The 17,727-nt window shown below is 44.5% G+C and overlaps 1 protein-coding gene across 8 annotated transcripts in view; it reads right to left on the reverse strand.

Annotated features, from left to right (window-relative positions):
* Window positions 1-2,410: 2,410 nt before the first annotated feature.
* LOC132988455 (RIMS-binding protein 2-like) overlaps window positions 2,411-17,727 on the reverse strand; it is a 78,811-nt gene continuing 63,494 nt past the window's right edge. For 3 of the 8 annotated variants that reach the window (XM_061055864.1, XM_061055863.1, XM_061055869.1), the window contains 11 exons: window positions 17,122-17,277; window positions 16,029-16,817; window positions 14,961-15,048; window positions 12,541-12,683; window positions 12,252-12,420; window positions 11,497-11,565; window positions 9,971-10,018; window positions 8,373-8,497; window positions 8,203-8,274; window positions 7,142-7,261; window positions 2,411-6,639 (listed from right to left, as the gene is read on the reverse strand). In XM_061055864.1, the coding sequence (XP_060911847.1) occupies window positions 6,295-6,639; window positions 7,142-7,261; window positions 8,203-8,274; window positions 8,373-8,497; window positions 9,971-10,018; window positions 11,497-11,565; window positions 12,252-12,420; window positions 12,541-12,683; window positions 14,961-15,048; window positions 16,029-16,817; window positions 17,122-17,277 (2,124 nt within the window). In that variant the 3' untranslated portion in view covers window positions 2,411-6,294. Of the gene's footprint in view, window positions 6,640-6,956; window positions 6,992-7,141; window positions 7,262-8,202; window positions 8,275-8,372; window positions 8,498-9,970; window positions 10,019-11,496; window positions 11,566-12,251; window positions 12,421-12,540; window positions 12,684-14,960; window positions 15,049-16,028; window positions 16,818-17,121; window positions 17,278-17,727 lie in introns of all 8 variants that reach the window. The other 5 variants (XR_009675813.1, XM_061055868.1, XM_061055870.1 and 2 more) reach the window with 5 other exon arrangements.

The raw sequence follows: 17,727 nt of genomic DNA on the forward strand, positions 1-17,727 counted from the left end.
CAGATGAAGTCACCTGTCGAACAAACTCTGACTGGTTTTTAGCGTCAAAAAGTGGGAGAAAATGTTGCATTGTGGGAGTCTGACACCAAAAAGAAGTCATGACACAAACATCGGTATCGGCCCTGATGTTCCCCGTCGGTGCGTCTCTAATCTGCATTTATATATTTTGCATGTTTTATTCCGACTCGCGACATTCTGCTCAAACCACGACGTGAAGCACGACGCGGCTCGTCCTTCGTGTGAGCTGGCGACTCCGCTTCATTGAACGGTGAATAAACATGAGAGTTTTTTTTTTAAACTTCCTGCAAAGGAGAGTCAGATAGTCAGTGAAACGATCACACCACAGGAACGGCTTCACATGTCAGGTACTCAAGAGAGTGACTCATCCTTCCTGCTTCAGAGAAGCTCATACACAGATACGATCCCCGTCCTGCTCAGGGTGGATCTAAACTTATTTATCAAACCAGGCTGGTCACATTGAGATCCAGAACCTGGTTTTAAAGGTAGGCAGCACAAACACAGAGTTACACACAGAGACACAAAGTCAAAATCTTCTCTGAGAGTCAGAGAGACGTTCAAGCAGTCCAGCTCAAAGCATCGAGCATCATGCAGAATCTGCTTCCAGGTCATTTAATTTAGATTTTAAAACATTTAAGGACTCCGGCCCCTTGAGTTTTAAGTCGCTCTGCAACAGATTCCAGGCTGAGGCCGCAGAATACCCAGAAGCCTTTTCTCCAGTTTGTGTGCGAGCGTTTATACCTCGTGTTCTCTAGTTCACAGAAAGTGTTTTCATCTCTCTCCTTTTTAATCACCAAACTGAGAGCGAGTTATTCATGACCTCACCCCGCGCAGCAAAGTATCATTTAAGGTTAAAAAAAAAAAGGAGCCAGTTTGTTTAAAGAGTCGACGTAGACAAACTGAAGCATTAGAAGATGGTTAGAATGTTCACATGTAAGAGCGTTTTGTGTTACCCTGATATTTTGTGTCATAACGAAGCCGTGTGCGGTTTGTACAAGTTGCTGTTGCTGTCAGCGTTTTGAAAAAAAAAAAAAGAAGCTCGAGCAGGAGGTGAAGCCGGAAGCCGAGAAGAGAAGCGGCTGTGACTGTTAGAGCGTTTCCTGTGGTTACGTCACGTGGCCGTGGAGGCCTTCAAAAGGAGACGACTTCTTCTTCTTCAGCCGCTCAGAGGACGCACAGAAGACACCTGCCAGGCTGCCGGGCGGACGCCGCTGACGAGGAGAGACACAGAGCGCTGACGTTTGGGTGAAGTATCACGGCTGACATCCAGTGGTTTTATGCTTTTACATTGTTCTCGTTTTTTTTAATTTTGAATTTTGTCCTGTTTTAATGTCGGTCGATGGTTGATTTTTTTTTGCTTTAAATTTGACTTGATTAACTCTGAGTTTCTCTCATTAAACTCCTGGTCATATTCTCGACCTCTCGAGACGTCTGTTTGGAAATTAGGTGGAAAAACGTTGAATTTTTTTTGTATCTTTTGCTCTTTAAGTCTCACTGTCACGTCTTAAATGCATCTGTTCGATATTTGCGTTCATTTGAATCTGTCGCTGATGTAAAACTCAACGATCTGTCTTTTTAATGTGACGTCGAAAATGTACAAACTGATCCGTTTCTCCACAGAAAAGCTTACTCATGGTCGCCAAAATGGCTTCCTCAAGATAGCGCTTCCTCTGTCACATTTCCTCTGTCACATTCCCTTTCAGACTCAGCCTCATAAAAGTGCACAGAGGGGGGGGGGGGGGGTGTTGAGTCCTTTGGGTGGGGTTTTGTCTCGTTTTTTTAAAAGTGTTTTCTTAGATTTGAACAAACCTGTGTGTTAAAACTGTGAATGCAAATGTTTAAAGACGAATCAGGAAGTGTGTGTTTTCTGGGTGTAGTGCTGGGAGGTTTCAGTTCAGTGGGTTTTTGGGTTGGGGGAGGGGGGGTGGTGGTGTGTGTTGCAGGTGCAGAAGAAGAAGAAAGAAGTTGGACGAGGAGCGCTGGATGTACAGTGCAGTCATCCATAAAGTAGAAAGCACTACTAAACTCCTCACCAAAGTGTAGTGTTTCCTACTTTATGGATGAGTGTACTGTTTTCTTCAGGGAGAGAAAGAACCCGGACGTGGAGCCTGCTGTGCACGCCGTCTAAAAGGAGGAAGCTGCTTTGTCTCACGAGGCCGCACGCCACCCACAGTGTTGCCCCAGTCTGTCCACGTAGGCGGTGTGTGGCATGGAGCACAGATCACAGCGCCTTCTCATGCTTTTATCACAAGTTGATCTTTGTTGAAATGTCCTGAGAAAGAGAGAGATGATGCAGTGTGTGTGTGGTTTTAAATAAAGATTGAAGATTGAAAAAGCATTCTGTGGTCACTTCTGTTCTCGAGCAGCACAAACTGTGAGCGACAGCCAAGAGTTTCTGTGAAAATAGACGTTCTTTATTCCTGTAAAAAGATCCATCATGAAAGGAAACCATCACAAGTTCAAGTTCCACGAGTCACCTGTGTTCTACATCTTTAGTCACTGAAGCTCCGCCCACAAAGTCTGCACATGCAAAACAATCAAGAAACTGAAAAACATCATTAACAAAATATTTACACATGAGCTTCCAAAAGGGTGATAAAAATGTGAATATATAAAAAAGGGACATTGTACACTGGTTTTCAAACGATGAGTGCAGGAAAGACAAAAAAAAAAAAAAAAGCAACCAAATCAAAGAGGTTTTTCCCGCTCTGTATGAAAATATAACACAACACTGTTCATTATTTACACACGTCTCCTCCTCCTCCTCCTCCTCCTCCTCCCACTGCACGGAGCGTCTGCAGATCCAACACGGCAGACGGAGCAGCGTCCATCAACGCCCACATGACAGAAACATAAATAAGGCCGAACATGGATCACATTGGTATGCATGCAGTCAATAAACATCCTGTAAACAACATATTAAGACTAAACAAGGTCTTCTTGTAAGGCTAAATATGACGCGCTGAGCTAAAACCACGAGCTACATGAAGTCAGTCCACAGCCGAGCCGCCGCCGCCTACTCACTACACAGCAGGTCGAGGAATACTTTGTGCATTAAAGGCCGTCAAATACAATGAGAGTACAAATATTTTCTGTACATTTCGGCAACTTTTGAGCATTCACTCCCCCTATACAAAACACAAAGAAGAATATAGAAATAAATTAGATTTACAGTACAGCCTTAGTGTTGCTCTGTCCCGGCTCGCTCACGTGTAAAGTGTCTCTGCCGACCCGCCCTCACGTCCATCTCTCATCCTTGGCATCGTCGTGCTCGCTTCATTAGCACTGACGGACAAAACAATCACGACATTAAAGGAAACAATCAGACTGCGTCCAAACTGAAGCAGACTGAGTGATGGGTATGATGTTTAGGACCGGCCTCAGCCCGGGCTCGTCCTCCACGCTGCTGCTGCTGCTGGACGCTTGGTTTCTCGTTGCTATGCTAACAGGTCAGCACCTAAGATTTTGGCATATTCTGCTTTTTTTATTTCATTTTATTTATTTATTTTTTTTACAGCAGAGTCACAGGTGGCCCAGCGTTCATAAGAAACTACAAGTAAGAACCTGAGAAGTTACCTGAACAGCCCCGTATCACACTGCTGAAGTGAAAATCACTGCATGGCGTCTCTGAGCAGGAAGGTCGGGTCCACACACTCACGCCTAAACTGAAGAGCTGACTGTAGATACAGGACAGCTCTCTCAATGGGCTTTAGCTAACGCTACTCTGAATTAGCTTTATGAACAGTCTACAGTTTAATAATGTAAACATGTGGACACGTGAATAAATAAAAAGTTTCACCAGTACTCTTCATGGGCTCATGAACATGGCCGATCAGTGATTAGCTCGCCTAAAGCCGGCGCACACTGTACGATTTCAGACCCATTTAGACACGACCTATTCATTTCCGTCTTGTCTTCAAGTGCACTACTACTGCACACACTCTGAGAGCAGACCCATTAGACGATTCCCCGACTTCTGTACTTTTTTTTGTCCCGATTTTACCTGCACATACTGACAGACGTCACCATGACAACAGCAGGTATGCCTATTTAATCTGTCCTCCCTCTCATATCGAGAGAAACGTCGCAGACAGAACATTTGTTTTGAGTTAGCTGATAGTTAGCTCGTGTTTATCGGCGGTTAGTGTGAGAGAGAGCGAGCCTGTGGGAGTTTTCATTCACAGCTGTGAATACTCCGTCCTGTTTTAACTCGTTCTCTCAGGTCATACCCGACAATCAGGTCGTACAGTGTGAGCTCATAAATTGTCATGTGTCGTAAACGATTCAGTCGTACAGTGTGAGCAGACGCACTGTTCTGCAATCGTACGGTGTTTCACACACTACAAGTCAAATCTTTTACATGGAGGCAAAAGACAAAGTGACATGAAGAAGTTATTGCAGTCTATTATAGTGAGTGGTGATAAAAATGCTTCAATTCTACTGAGCGATGCTCCTCTTATTTAAACGTGTTAAATAAACATCCAACATGCTACGACCATACATCACTGAAGCGCTGCACGATCAGCATCACGCTGCACGTTTAGCATCAAGCTATATGTTTAGCATCATGCTGCATGATTAGCATCACGCTATATCTTTATCATCAAGCTGCATGTTTAGCATCCGCTGCACGTTTAGCATCACGCTGCACGTTTAGCATCACGCTGCACGTTTAGCATCACGCTGCATGATTAGCATCAAATTGCACGTTTAGCATCAAGTTGCACGGTTATCATCAAATTGCACGTTTAGCATCAAGTTGCACGGTTATCATCAAATTGCACGTTTAGCATCAAGTTGCACGTTTAGCATCAAGTTGCACGTTTAGCATCAGGCTGCCTAATCCAGAGCTCGTCATAATCTCAGAGGTCAAACACATACAAACATGAAATCCAGGAAATAAGAGCTGCAGAAGTGGCCTTACAATCATGGTACAGTGCACACAGGAGCTGCTGCTAGATAAATCAAAGTTATAGCCCAAAGTCTTTTTAGGAGCTTTACGTCCAAATCCGACAGTATTATACTTCAAATAGAAACATAAAGGAATAATAATAGCAGTGACATTATTAACGTCTGTCATGTTGCTTACAAGTCTTACGTCAGCGTAAATTAAATCCATTGATGCTCTGACGATACAGAGATAACTTTTACATACTGTGATGATCAGCGTCTGCAGCTTTTTGTTGTTTCATGGACCAAATGAGTGATTGAAAGAATTATAAAAGATTTTCAAGGAAGTCAACAGTTGCAGCCTCATTAGCTTGCAGATTAGCCTGCAGAGTACACAGCATCCCTCTATCTATCCCACACACTCAGAAAATACTTTGTATTGAATCTGGCTGTGAGTGTTGTCACAAACATGAAGAGTTCCTCTTAATGCCTCTGTTCACCAGTGGACCGGGCGGCTTCATCTACACGCACGCACGCACACGCACACGCACACACACACACACACACACACACACACACACACACACACACACACACACACACACACACACACACACACACACACACACACACACACACATCAGAGAAGGTCACACCTTCACATTCAGAGTCCACTGTGAACCTCCAACTACAAACTTAGATCAGATCTAACGAGCACACATCAAAGAGGATGATGATGATGAAGATGATGATGACTAACCTGCCATGATGTCACTTCATGCATCGTGGCCATGGTCAGGCAGGAGTCTAACACACATAAATAACTGTACAAAGTCACGTATAAATACTTCTGAAGAGGAGAAAACATGTGAGGGACAAGCGGACAGATATCTAAAAAAAACATCCAATCAGGATGGTTAGTGCATTTGTTTAAGTCCCACAGAGGAAGAGATGCTCGAATGAATAAAGTGGCACCAGTACGTGAACGTTAAAGCTAATGTCGTATTAGCCTCGTCTGCTCTGCTGTTCTATCTCCTTCTCTAACAGAGAGCTCCAAATAACCCTGATCCAGTTCATTAATGTTTCATATTCAGCATTAAAGCCGACACTGAGCAGAGAGTTTGTAAATGCTTAGATAATTAGGAAGTATTCAGAGAATATGTTTGCACACCTAAACATGCTTTCACACATGCTCTTGTGGTGCAGTAAGCTGCATCTCAACGTTTGAACATACTCTAAATGCATCAGCTGGTCTAGCAGGTGCTCTAAGGCAAAAGTACTATTTCTAAAGCATCAGTAATTAGATGTGATAGCTGCTAACCGCACAGACTACCGCGTGAGAGTGACAGAAAAAGTGCTTTCAGTGTGATGCGAGTACTTTGAGCCTCATTCTTTCTTGCTGGATCCCAGTTTTTTAAACAGCTTCTTGCCTTTGGAGAAAAAGCTTTTCTTCTTCTTGCCTTGGGCAGAGCAGTCTGTCTGTGTCAGGCTGTCTGCTGGGAGGGGGGCTGATGGGGGGCAGCAGGCCTCCGCTGCAGCCGGACCTGGAAGAGCCGGACCTGGAGCTGGGCCCAGGTCCGACGTGGGGCTGTCGGTCAGGGTCGTCGGTTCAGAAGGTAGGTCTGTGCGTGCAGTTGTTTCAGGAAAAGAGGGATCTGTTTGGGGGGGCGGAGCCTCCTCTTTCAGAGGGGGCCCAGGATCTGGTGGCTCTGAAGACGACGTGCAGGTCTCCTTCAGGAAGAAAGCAACAACATTAGGACAGGCATGATGAATGTTTTCTACAACTAACGACTTAAATAATGTAACCTTTGTGATAATAAAAACACAACACGAGTATGCACACAAAGGAGGAGGCAGAGGGTGTGACTCTCAACGTTTAAACCTTTGTTTAAAACAACCAGAGCCAGACTGAAGGTAAGTTCTGGATCCTACACAGAGGAGGAGTTCAGAACACTGAAGGTCGAGGGAGAAGGACGTTAAGCGCTCACTGAACAGGGGACGCTAGTTTTAAAAAAAGGGCTTTAATACACCTACAGAGAAAGACTTACGATCACGTCTCAAAGTGCACAGATCGTTTTTGTTTCTGCAAAAGGCCATGCAGGAAACGTTGAGGAAAAACAGAGGTGACAGTTAAAGAAACGGAAGAGAAAACAAAAGAAAGAAACATCTCAACGTTAGGTTTAGAATAAAAAGACACATATTGACAGTACAGTAGTGCATAACTCCGAGCTACCTGTGCCTCTTTCTTGGGTTCCGGTGCAGGCTGAGCAGAGACGAGCTCTGCTGGAGCGTCTTCTGGGACGGCCTGCAGGAAGTTAGAGGGGACTAAACCTCTTTGTCCATTCAAGTCTCCCTGGAAGAGAAATTATACATCAAGACATGAGGGCATTGGAAACAATACACACTGATGCATCGGGGGGTAAGGTTGGTGGGGCTCCCTCCTCTGGGTCTGCCTCACCCCCCCAAAGCTTGATCCTGCAAATGGCAAGTCCACTCCTGAGGGTCTGGGGGCTGCTGTTTCAAGACCCGACCAAAGACAAATGGTAGCATCAGCCTCTCCCTCCGTCCTACTCTACCTGACATTTTTTGTATCTTGTACTTTTTGCACATCTCATAGATTTAAATAACTGCGGTGCATTTTAATGTATAAATCATATTAAAGCTGTTTCAAGTCATCCTCCCGTTTTCCTTTGGTCCATATTTTATTGGTGCAGATTACAACTATGGCAGATCACACAGCTGCTTCACTCCCCAATGTGCACAGTAAGTAATTAAGTAAAGTTTATTCATATCGTACTTTTCACAGACAAAGGAAACAATCAAACATAGATCAGTAGGTTCACTGGTTGGACCTGATTACTCATAGGCCGGTCTAAACATTAATGTTTTTAACAGCTTTTTAAAAGACTCAAAAGTTTCAGAAAGACGTAGGGAGATGGGAAGGGAATTCCAGAGGATCGGTGCTAGGCCTCAAACACACGATCACCTCGACTCTTAAACTGTGTCTGCGGGACAGACAGCAGGTGTAAGGGTGTTTGACCTTAGTGCAAGGGTGGGTGAATACGGGCGATTGAGTTCTGACAGATATTCTGGGGGATAACGGTGAATATCTCTGAAAGTGAAGGATTTAATCCTATACGCCACAGGGAGCCACAGGGCTGTGAGGGCACGCTCATTGCCGCTTTAATTCTGATTCTGTTTGTCCATCTTTTCTTCTCTTGTATTAATTTTGTCCCTCAGGGGTCTATCATTTCTTATATTATTTGATGTATTTGAAGGTGTGTTGATACTTACGTAAAAGAAACCATCTTCGTCCATGTCACCGAACACATGTATGATGTCACCAGCACTGAAGGTCAGCTCGGCCTGAACGGTCATAAAACACGAGGCACATAAAGAACAAATGAATACACGTATGATACGCTCACTGTGAAAAAAAGACTTAATGTGTGTGACTGTCTGACCTCGACGTCAGTGTTGGGGGAGCTCTCCCGTGGATCATAATCAAAGATGGCGACCATCCTGCGAGCCCCTGGGGTGGGGTTTCCTGCAGCTGCAGGTGCAGCAGGGGTAGGAGCCTGACTGGGATCTATCAATCAAACAGAGAGGGGCGAACATGAAGTCTGACACCCTGATAATCAAAAGAGAGACACGCTCTCTGCATGTCCTCTCAGCTCAGCTGCATGCAGCTTGTCGTGCCTGCGACTCACTCAGCAGCGTGCGAAGCTGAGCAAGCGTCACACCACTGCAGTCTGACACTTCAAAAGAAGAACAGTGGGGGGGGGGTAGGGTAACGGGTGAGAGTTAGGATTAATTTTTTAACATCAATCACAGCAAACATCTGCAGTAGGATGAAGAGTCGATGATAAACTAAATGATGATGAGAGAACGCCACATGAACTGTGAAATGAAAAGAGGAGTTAGGAGGAGGGACTGCTTGACATGCACACCACGGGGTTCATGATGAACTTCAGTACATCAGATTGACACTTTGATTTATCATCAGACTCTCAGAAAAAAAGATGATCATGATGAGTGCTTTTTATAAAAATATTCCTCCAAACAATCAAACAGTCCCTGATGAGCATGACAGAAGGTGTTTATGTACAGCTCGAACATATTCACACGGTGGCCATTTTCCTCTGACATCACGCTCTGGTCCAGCAGAGATCGCCAAAAGGACGATATCCTACTGATGTGGAACAGGTTGCAAATGGGATAACTTTAGAGAATCTAATAAGTCGTTATGAGAAGATCACTTTCAGATTAATCAAATGAGATCCATTAAAGGAGGAGATCAATCATTATCACTTTGACCATTAATGATGTCATTGTTGGACTCCTGTTGAGTAGCGTTGTGAGATGTGTCGCTCCTGATTTATCTGATAATGGTGTAAGTAAAATCCTTAATTTCAGCCTCTGCCTGAAACACTTTATTTCACCTGCTGCCTCTGAAAGGCCCCTCCCTCCCCACTCTCCTCCAAGCCACTGTTTCCAGTCGCAGGGAAATTTTAATGAGCTTCTTGTGTCCTTGAAAGAGCTGCCGAGGTGGGTGTGTCTTACAACTTTTCTCTGACTCGTTCTGCAGACGTCAACCACATACGGGGATTACACCAACAACTGTATTGCGTGTGTTAAAAAAACGTTTCCGCGGTTTAGTGTGGAGCTTCCAACATCGTAACATTAAATGCATTTATTTAAATGTGGATCAGTAGGATTTTAGCAACAGCCAATAAAAGTTGTACGATCGGTGGTTGAGGTGGTCAGTGCAGACTTTATTGTCTTTGCAATTGATGATCAATTAGGAAACTGTGAAATACTAATGATCAGATTCACTGTTTATACAACTTGTAAACCGGAAAACAAAGTCAGACATAAAAGCATTTGAGCCTCCCAACCTTTAACACACTTGAAAATGGCCGCTGAGTGAATATGGTGGGCTAAACAAAAAAGAGCACAAAGAATGAAAAATAAATGTGTTAAATCTCATGCTGTTGTCCAGCAGACGTTGAAAAGGCTAATCATGCAGGTGCAAACAGAGCGTCAAACGCTAACGACAAACCTTGGCTGTCCGAGTCTAAACTCTCCTCCCATAGCGCTGCAGACTCCACTGGAAGAGAGATTAGGTGTGAGGGGGGGAAAGGCATAAGTAACTCAATGATATGAGAATAAGCAGGCCTGAGGATAAAGTATGTCTCAGTCAACACACACACACACACACACAAAGTCAAGGATGGAGATCTGAGGGGATGGATGCTTTCACAAAGTAATCTTTGGATGATTATGTAAGGCATCTGTGGCATTGAGGCAGAATTCTGGCAAAGCACACTGCTCAAAATAATTAAGGGAACACTTCAATCACTCATCGGATCTCGATGAATGGATTATACCATTTCGAAATATTTACCGATGTAGATTGTAGAATTTGTTGAGAACAAAATAAAGTTACAACGGTCGACGGAAACCAAAATCATCAACACATTAAGGGCTGGATTCAAAATCACACCGAAAAACAAAGTAAGACCTGAAATCACATCATAACATGACTATGATCCCCACATATGTCTGTATGCACTCCTGAAAAAAGGTCACTCCTGGGCACACTCTTTCTGAGTTGATGGATGGTGTCCTAGAGGATCTCCTCCCAGACCTGGATCAGGCCATCAGAGTGCTGGAGGTCATTTTGTAACGCTCTGGCTGAGCCCCTCTTGTTTCTCCTCGCACAAAGCAGCAGATAGCGGTCGTGCTGCCGTGCTGATGCACTTCTACGACCCTGTCCAGCTCTCCTGGTATCTCCTCCCTGCTCCTGAGAGTGTGTCTGGAGACATAGCACACCTTCTTACAACCTCTCATACGGATATGCTATCCTGGAGGAGCTGGACTACCTTTGCATCCTGATTGGGCCTCATGCTACCAATAGTGACGAGGACAGAAAACTAGAGAGGAATCAGTCAGGCAGGAGAAGGAGAGAGAAACTGTCTGTGGACACCACATGTAAAACAGTTCCCTTTGTGGTGGGTTGTCTTACTTTTTCCTCTTCATTGCACCTGTTGTCACTTTCATTTGCACCGAAGCAGCTGAAACTGATTCACCATCGCTTGAGCTTCCTAAATGGACACACTGAACTGACTCGCTGTTAAACTGTGATCATTAAGTGTTCCTTTAAGTTTTTGAGCAGTTTACTTTTATCTTACAATAATCAATAATAACCAAGATAAGGCCACATTCTGTTGCCATGTGTGCAATGAATTACATGAATATCCAATGAGAGCATGTGTAAATGTAAATCTGAATCAAAAGAATGAGGACCTGTGGAAAGATGTGGAGCCTTTGAGCCCTTAACTATAAAGTATAAGCCTCGGTCGTAATATGAGAATGTGAAGGTGCTTTACAGTACTTCACAGAGTTTACAGTTTTTTCCATACTACTGATTTCACTAACACAGTGGCTGACCTAAAAATCCCCCCAGGGTGCTGAGTGAGAAAGCAGCAACTGAAAGAGCAGAGGATTGAGTAAATGGAAGAGAAGCAAACCGGAGAAGAGAATAAAGGAGGGAGGCGAGAGGCCACACTCTGCAGCGAGACACACCTTTCTTGGATCGTCTCGGTTTCGGCGGTGGAACAGGGCGACGCGGAAGCTGTGCGTGTGTGCGAGTGCCTTAATGGAGTTTTAGAAAGGAACACCACAAAATAAAGTAAAAAAGAAACACAGAGGTGGAATATTTTGAGAGAAGCAGACAAGACAAAGTAGACAATGAGAAGCAAGTGAACAGCATTTTTTTTTTTATGACAACCAGTGAGCAGCAGACACAGCAGTGAGAACAAGTGGAAGTGAAAGGGTTAAACCATCTGTGTATACCACTCTGGGTAGAAGGCAGGAAACAGAAGCAAAGTGTGACTCGCCACAGACTTTGGCTTAGTGTTTTTAGACACCTGCATGAGAATACTTAGAATATGTCGATGGTTAGGATCCCCTTTACATCAACACAGTGAACAAGAATCTACATGTTTGAGCTCTCTGCTGACTCAAAGGTCAAAAGGTCAGGGATGCTTTAGCTGTTCTGCAATCAGAAGCAGATAAAAACATGTGCAGTGTTTCAGTTTTTAAAGTTGGCCAGCTCATAGAGAGTTAAATGAATTATTCATTAACACTTGTGCTGCTATTTTCACTTCCCACTTGAACATGAACAGCAGTGATATCATGAGTTAAACATTACAATATAAAACTCATGTAAAGCATTGCTACATGTGATAGTCTCTAGCGCTCAGAACAGATTTGATTGCACACCACTTTAAGAGATTTTAAAGAGATTTAGGTAGATGCTAGAATATTTATCAACCTACCTATCTTGTCCATGGAGGCAGCGGTGGACAAGAAGCCCTGCTGCAGTAGCTGCTGCCGCGTCTCCTCGTCCTCCACCTGGATCTCAGACACCATGTTACACGGCACAAAGCCCAGGCGACCACCAGACTCTCCTCGGTAGAACCCGTCTGGGTCTTTATCTCCAAAAACCTGGAGAGAGGAGTGTAAGAAATGTCACTTATCAACTGTTTCACACCCACACACACACAGGTTAGCATGCATAAATATTTTAGTTTTTTATGGTCATGTTTGAGGTGTTCGGGGACGCACTTTGATGATCTGTCCTTCGGTGAAGGGCAGCTCCTCCTCAGCAGCATCGGGATTGGGAGACATGGTCGAAGGATTGTAAGGGAAGAGGGCTACAAAGATCCGTATGTCGCTGTCCGCTTTTGTCTTTGTTGAATCAACACCACCTGCAGAGACAAGTTCATGCGACTATTAGCTTATATTTAATGTTTTTTTTAACTGGTTGTAATGTGGTACTACAGCCAGACGGCTGCTGTAAGACATCTGAAAACTGTTTGCAAACTACCATTTAATAACGAGAGAAGAAGAAAGCGTTAGGACTAGATGCTGGTAAAATGTGTGTGCTGCTGCCTGATGAGTTCTGGGCGGAACTCCTTTAACAAATATAAGAAATAAAGGTCTAGTGCAACAACTATGCAGTCATTTGAGAGTGAAGCACCCAGCAGGAGTTCCATCCAGAGAACAACAGACAGAGGTGAGCTTTATCACCAGAAGAAGAACGCTTATTATAAGTTCACAGTTTATCAAACAGGTATTTATGGTACACACTTGAAAATAAAATCGACAGAGTTGACAGTTGTGCTAGAGTTAATGGCTCTGTCTCTCTTCCCTTAAGTTCTACATTTCTGCAATTCATTTATCAGATGCTTTTATCCAAAGCGACGAACATCAGAGAGTAAGAACAACAAGCAAGGATCTAGAGAAAAGGAAACAACGTCAGGAAGTGCAAACAAACAGCAATAAGTCTGATGTGTCTGCATGTGTTTGCACAAACAACGACAGGAAGTCTTGATGATACTGGCATGTCATTGGTCACAGCTGAGCCAGGAGGTGGAACCTTTTAAAAGGGTTAATAGGGGGGCAGCGATAGACTAGTGGCTAAGATGCACGCCTCATGTACGGAGGCTATAGTCGTTGTCGCAGCGGTCGAAGGTCAGCTCTTTGCTGCACGTCATCCTCCCGCTCTCTCCTCCCAATGCTTCCTGTATCTCTCATCAGCTGTCCTCTCTAATACGGCAAAAATTGCCAAAAAATATAACTTTAACATTTTTTAAATAAAGTATGTTTTGCATGGAACCAAAGATGAAATCGTTTGCTCACTATTTGTAAAAACAATATTTTAATACCACTACCAGTGACATCTGAGGGTCCCTGCAATCCGTAGATGGATCAGCTTTGACAGAGAGCCAAACTGATAAATCCGATACCTTACATCTTGAAACATGAGCTTTATATTGTGTGCGTGCATTCTCCTCTCTTGATTCCCTCCCTTTGTAAGCTTGAGAAAATTAAATTCAATGTCATCACTGTCACACCACTTCTGTATTTTGCACACAGGCCAATGCATAGCTTGCAACACGCTCTGAAAATAGCTTAGCCGGGCCCGCCCCTCCCCCGCTGCCTGCAACCCGATGCTATGAACAGCGTTTGCAGAGCGCAGGCATGTCCTTAAAAGAGGTAATCAAGCTAAACCACTGATCCTGAGATTAGTGAGCTGTTTGACAAACGGGCACTCCTTCATGACCTGAAGGAACAAGCAACGGAGAAAGCAGCGTTCACGCCATTTTTTAAAATAGATTGGAGGACACATACAAGAGGCATAACAAATCACATTCAGTATGATCATCTGTCCCATGTCACAGCTCAGGCAAAGCAGCCTTTTTCATCAAACATGACTTGAAGCACTTCCTACAGCATGATATCCCTGAGGTCCTGCATGAGACTGATGAGGCTCAAAGCTTTACAACTGTTTGACAGCTAGCGACAATTTTGAAGAGCTGTAGTGACACTTTAAGCTGCACTGAAGAGACGAGTTCTCGATCTCATTAAGAGAGAATCAGCCCATCTGTGGCAAGAGTCACAGGCAGCACACTTTCACATCCTCACTGATATTCTAGTAGATAGGACTGAACTTCTCCCTGCACCCCCCCCCCCTTTTTTCACATGTATGCTTTTGCATTTGTGTGTAACAAGCAGAGCACCCACACATGTACCTCAGAGGTTTTTGGGGTTTGTTGAATTGAGAATGCAGCTTGTGAAGAAAAGAGAAAGAGAAAGAGAAGATGTGGTGGGAGGGGGGAGGGGGGCGGTTGGGGAGAGAGGAAGGCTTGCCCGTCCACTCTGTAGGCCGCTTGTTTGCTGGCTAATCGAGGTTACTATTTTAATGTCTGTCACTTCCTCCGGTCATGACAAGCCACTTTGGGTTAAGCCTGTTCTCAGCTTAGCGGGCTCTCTCCCACTTCATCACTGCAGCTACAGCACCTCCCCCTCCCTCCCCTACACAAGGTGCTAATCTGACCACCATCGTTTGAAAGAGTGGAAGACTTGCCAACAGAAACCAGAGGTGTGTCAGAAGCACTTTAACATCTAGCTGTTGCATCTTGAAGATTAGAGAGAGAGAAAGAGACTGAAGAAACAGGAAGACAAAACAGGAAGCGTCTGACCTCTGGGTTGCCTGGACTGCGGGCACCCTGGTTCAGCCTGGACTCCCCACGATGGACCCGCCTCAGCTGGAGGCATTTGGCTGGGCTCCTGCTCAAAGTATTAAAATAAGAAACAAGGCATTCAAAAAAGCTTCTACTACAGACACACAGTTACTGATAAGATGAAGGGGCATCTCAGGGTTCAAAGAAAACAAACAGCCACTGCAGCTGTTTCTTTTTTTACTTTCATATTCAATAACTAACTCCTTATAAAATGATTTGGCATAATATTTGTTAACTACAGGGCTCCGACTTATTTTTCATTTTTCGACTCAAATCCCCCAGACTACTTGGCAGGTTTTTCAGATCATTTTTGACATCAGAGTAAAAACAGCTTGATGAGTTTTGTGTAAATCTAAATGTATATTTACAGTCAGACTACTTATGTTGTTATGTTGCCAGACTTTGACTCTCATGACGCCAGCAGAAAATATTTTCTAATTGTGGCCAATCAATGCTGAACATCTCTGCACCAAAAAGAAGAAAAAACTAACAGAGCAATACTAGTATCATTTTCCCATAACTGATGAGTTAATATTTGTAATGCCCTGTATATATGCAGCTACCTAAACAGGAAAGAGGCGTTAGTCTGGTCACACAACAAGTTTTCCTTCAAATGTGTTTTTTGCATCCTCCGTGCAGGAGCCCTGTACTTATTTTATCAGTCAAGAGAACCCCCAGAGTTTCCTTCATGCTGCTAATTTAAAATAAAAAGGTTGTTTTTATCTTATGCTTTGTGGTGGTTTTAGTACAGCAGGAGTAAATACATCCACTATGACCTGATACAGAACACACTAAGAGTGCAGGAAGAGAGAGGGAGCTCAGATTCACTTCAGCCTTCATGAAATCCAATGTTTTTTGTTTTCCTTTATATCATCTAAATATGACACTAAATACACAGCCGAGCTCCCTCTGTCCTCTGCAGTGATGATGAGAGTAAAGGTGGGATGTCTAAGTGGTACTTCAGAGGGTTCGACCTACAGTGCTACAGGAGATAGGAGGCAGGGTTTGGCCTGCAGCAACATTTACCGGGAGATCTGCCTTCAGGCCTCGGCGGAGAGGAAGTCTGCAGTGCTCCACATTAGCCCCCTCTACCCACCACTCAGCACTCATCTGCTCCACCACCACCTCCCCAGGAGGGTACTGTGAAGGCCCCTCATTGTCGTCTGTGCCGTACTCCACGTCAATCTCCACCTCGCGACCAACAGGTGACCTCACAGTGCGTACGGTTTTGCTGACCGGGTAGGGTCTTGGCTGGGTAGGACCATAGCCAGGGTTGGCTGCTACAGCCACAGCCTTCTGACTCCTGAGCATGGCCTCCCTCCTAAGGCGGTCCCCTAGCCCTCTGAGCAGTGCTTTGCTGGTGGGGTTCAACTGGGGAGGACGGCGGGTTGAGACCCTACTGCTGGTTTGACCCTCGTATAAATTCTCATCTTCTTGTCCAGGATAGCTGATGGTGTCGACTGTGTCTGCATAGTGCACTCTATGCTGTGTTTTAGGCTTTACCTGCAGGGGTCCCTGTCTTAGTGAAGGCTCTTTGGCTAGAGACCTGGGGTCCCTGTTAAAGTGATGATGGGTAGGGGGGACATGTGAGTGTGGGTTAGGGTGATACAGGTGTTGCTGGGGGGCATGGTGAAGGTAGCCGGGCCGTGTCCGAGGCTGACTGTAGTGGCTTAAAGGCTCTTCTTGACTGCCATCGTCCTCCTCGATCACCTCGGGGATGCTGAACAGATGCTTGTTGTGGATCACCTGAGGAGGCAACTTAAGGATCCTCTCAAGAACCTCCTCATCACTGTCGGGAGTGTCCACTTTACGTGACTATGAGGACCACAAGTCAAGAATGCACGAGTGGGTCGATGAAGGTGGGGTGCGATATAATGTTTGGTACAAATGAGGGAGGTGCAGACAACACAGAGGGCAAACCAGCCATGCAAAGGAAAGAGAAAAGAAAGAGGAAGAAAAACAAAAACAATCTCAATCAAGCATCATAAAAAAATAACAAGAAACAAGAAGTGAGATCTAAACCATGCAAGACAAACGGGAAGAAACGCTGCTCACAAAGTGCATGTTTAAATGTAGTCGAGCATGGCAGCAAAACATGAGGAGCTATAATTCCCTTTACCCTTCTAGCTGCACAAGTGTAACCCCTGGCCTGTACTTCTCCAAGGTGGTCGGAGAACAGGTCCTCCTCCTCCTCCTCCAAGATGTCCGACAGATCAGAGCGGCTGTTGTCTGCGTTGTAGTCACTGGGAGGCTCCACGAGCCCTCTGCTGTAATCCTGTAAAAATAAAAGATATTCTTACACATTTTGTCCTCGATGTCTGTACCTAATGTTCCCTTTTTGAAGATCCTGCTTTCTTTAAACTGTCAAATTCATCGGTCATCGACCCCGTGAATCTCTGTCTGACACATCCTTGCAGCAGTAGTTTCAGCCATTAAAAATAACTACCTAGAAACAGTCAACCTTGTTGCTGGTGGTCTCCTTTGAAGAGGCTTCAATAACATTTTCAGTCCGTTCAATAACCAATTATGAATGACAAATTCTTCTTAGCTCAGATTTGTTTCTTTATAAATCTAAACCTGCCCACTTTTGCTGATTGAAACTCTCTTAAAAGGACTGACCGGTCCAGTCACAGTCCAGTTCCTGTAGAGCACTCCGCTGCTGCAACCCCCCATCCCCTCTATTATAAGATGACTGTTGTCACGGTACCTGTACAGTCACAGTAAC

This window comes from Labrus mixtus, chromosome 14 (genome assembly GCF_963584025.1).
Source record: "Labrus mixtus chromosome 14, fLabMix1.1, whole genome shotgun sequence".
Lineage (NCBI taxonomy): Eukaryota > Metazoa > Chordata > Actinopteri > Labriformes > Labridae > Labrus > Labrus mixtus.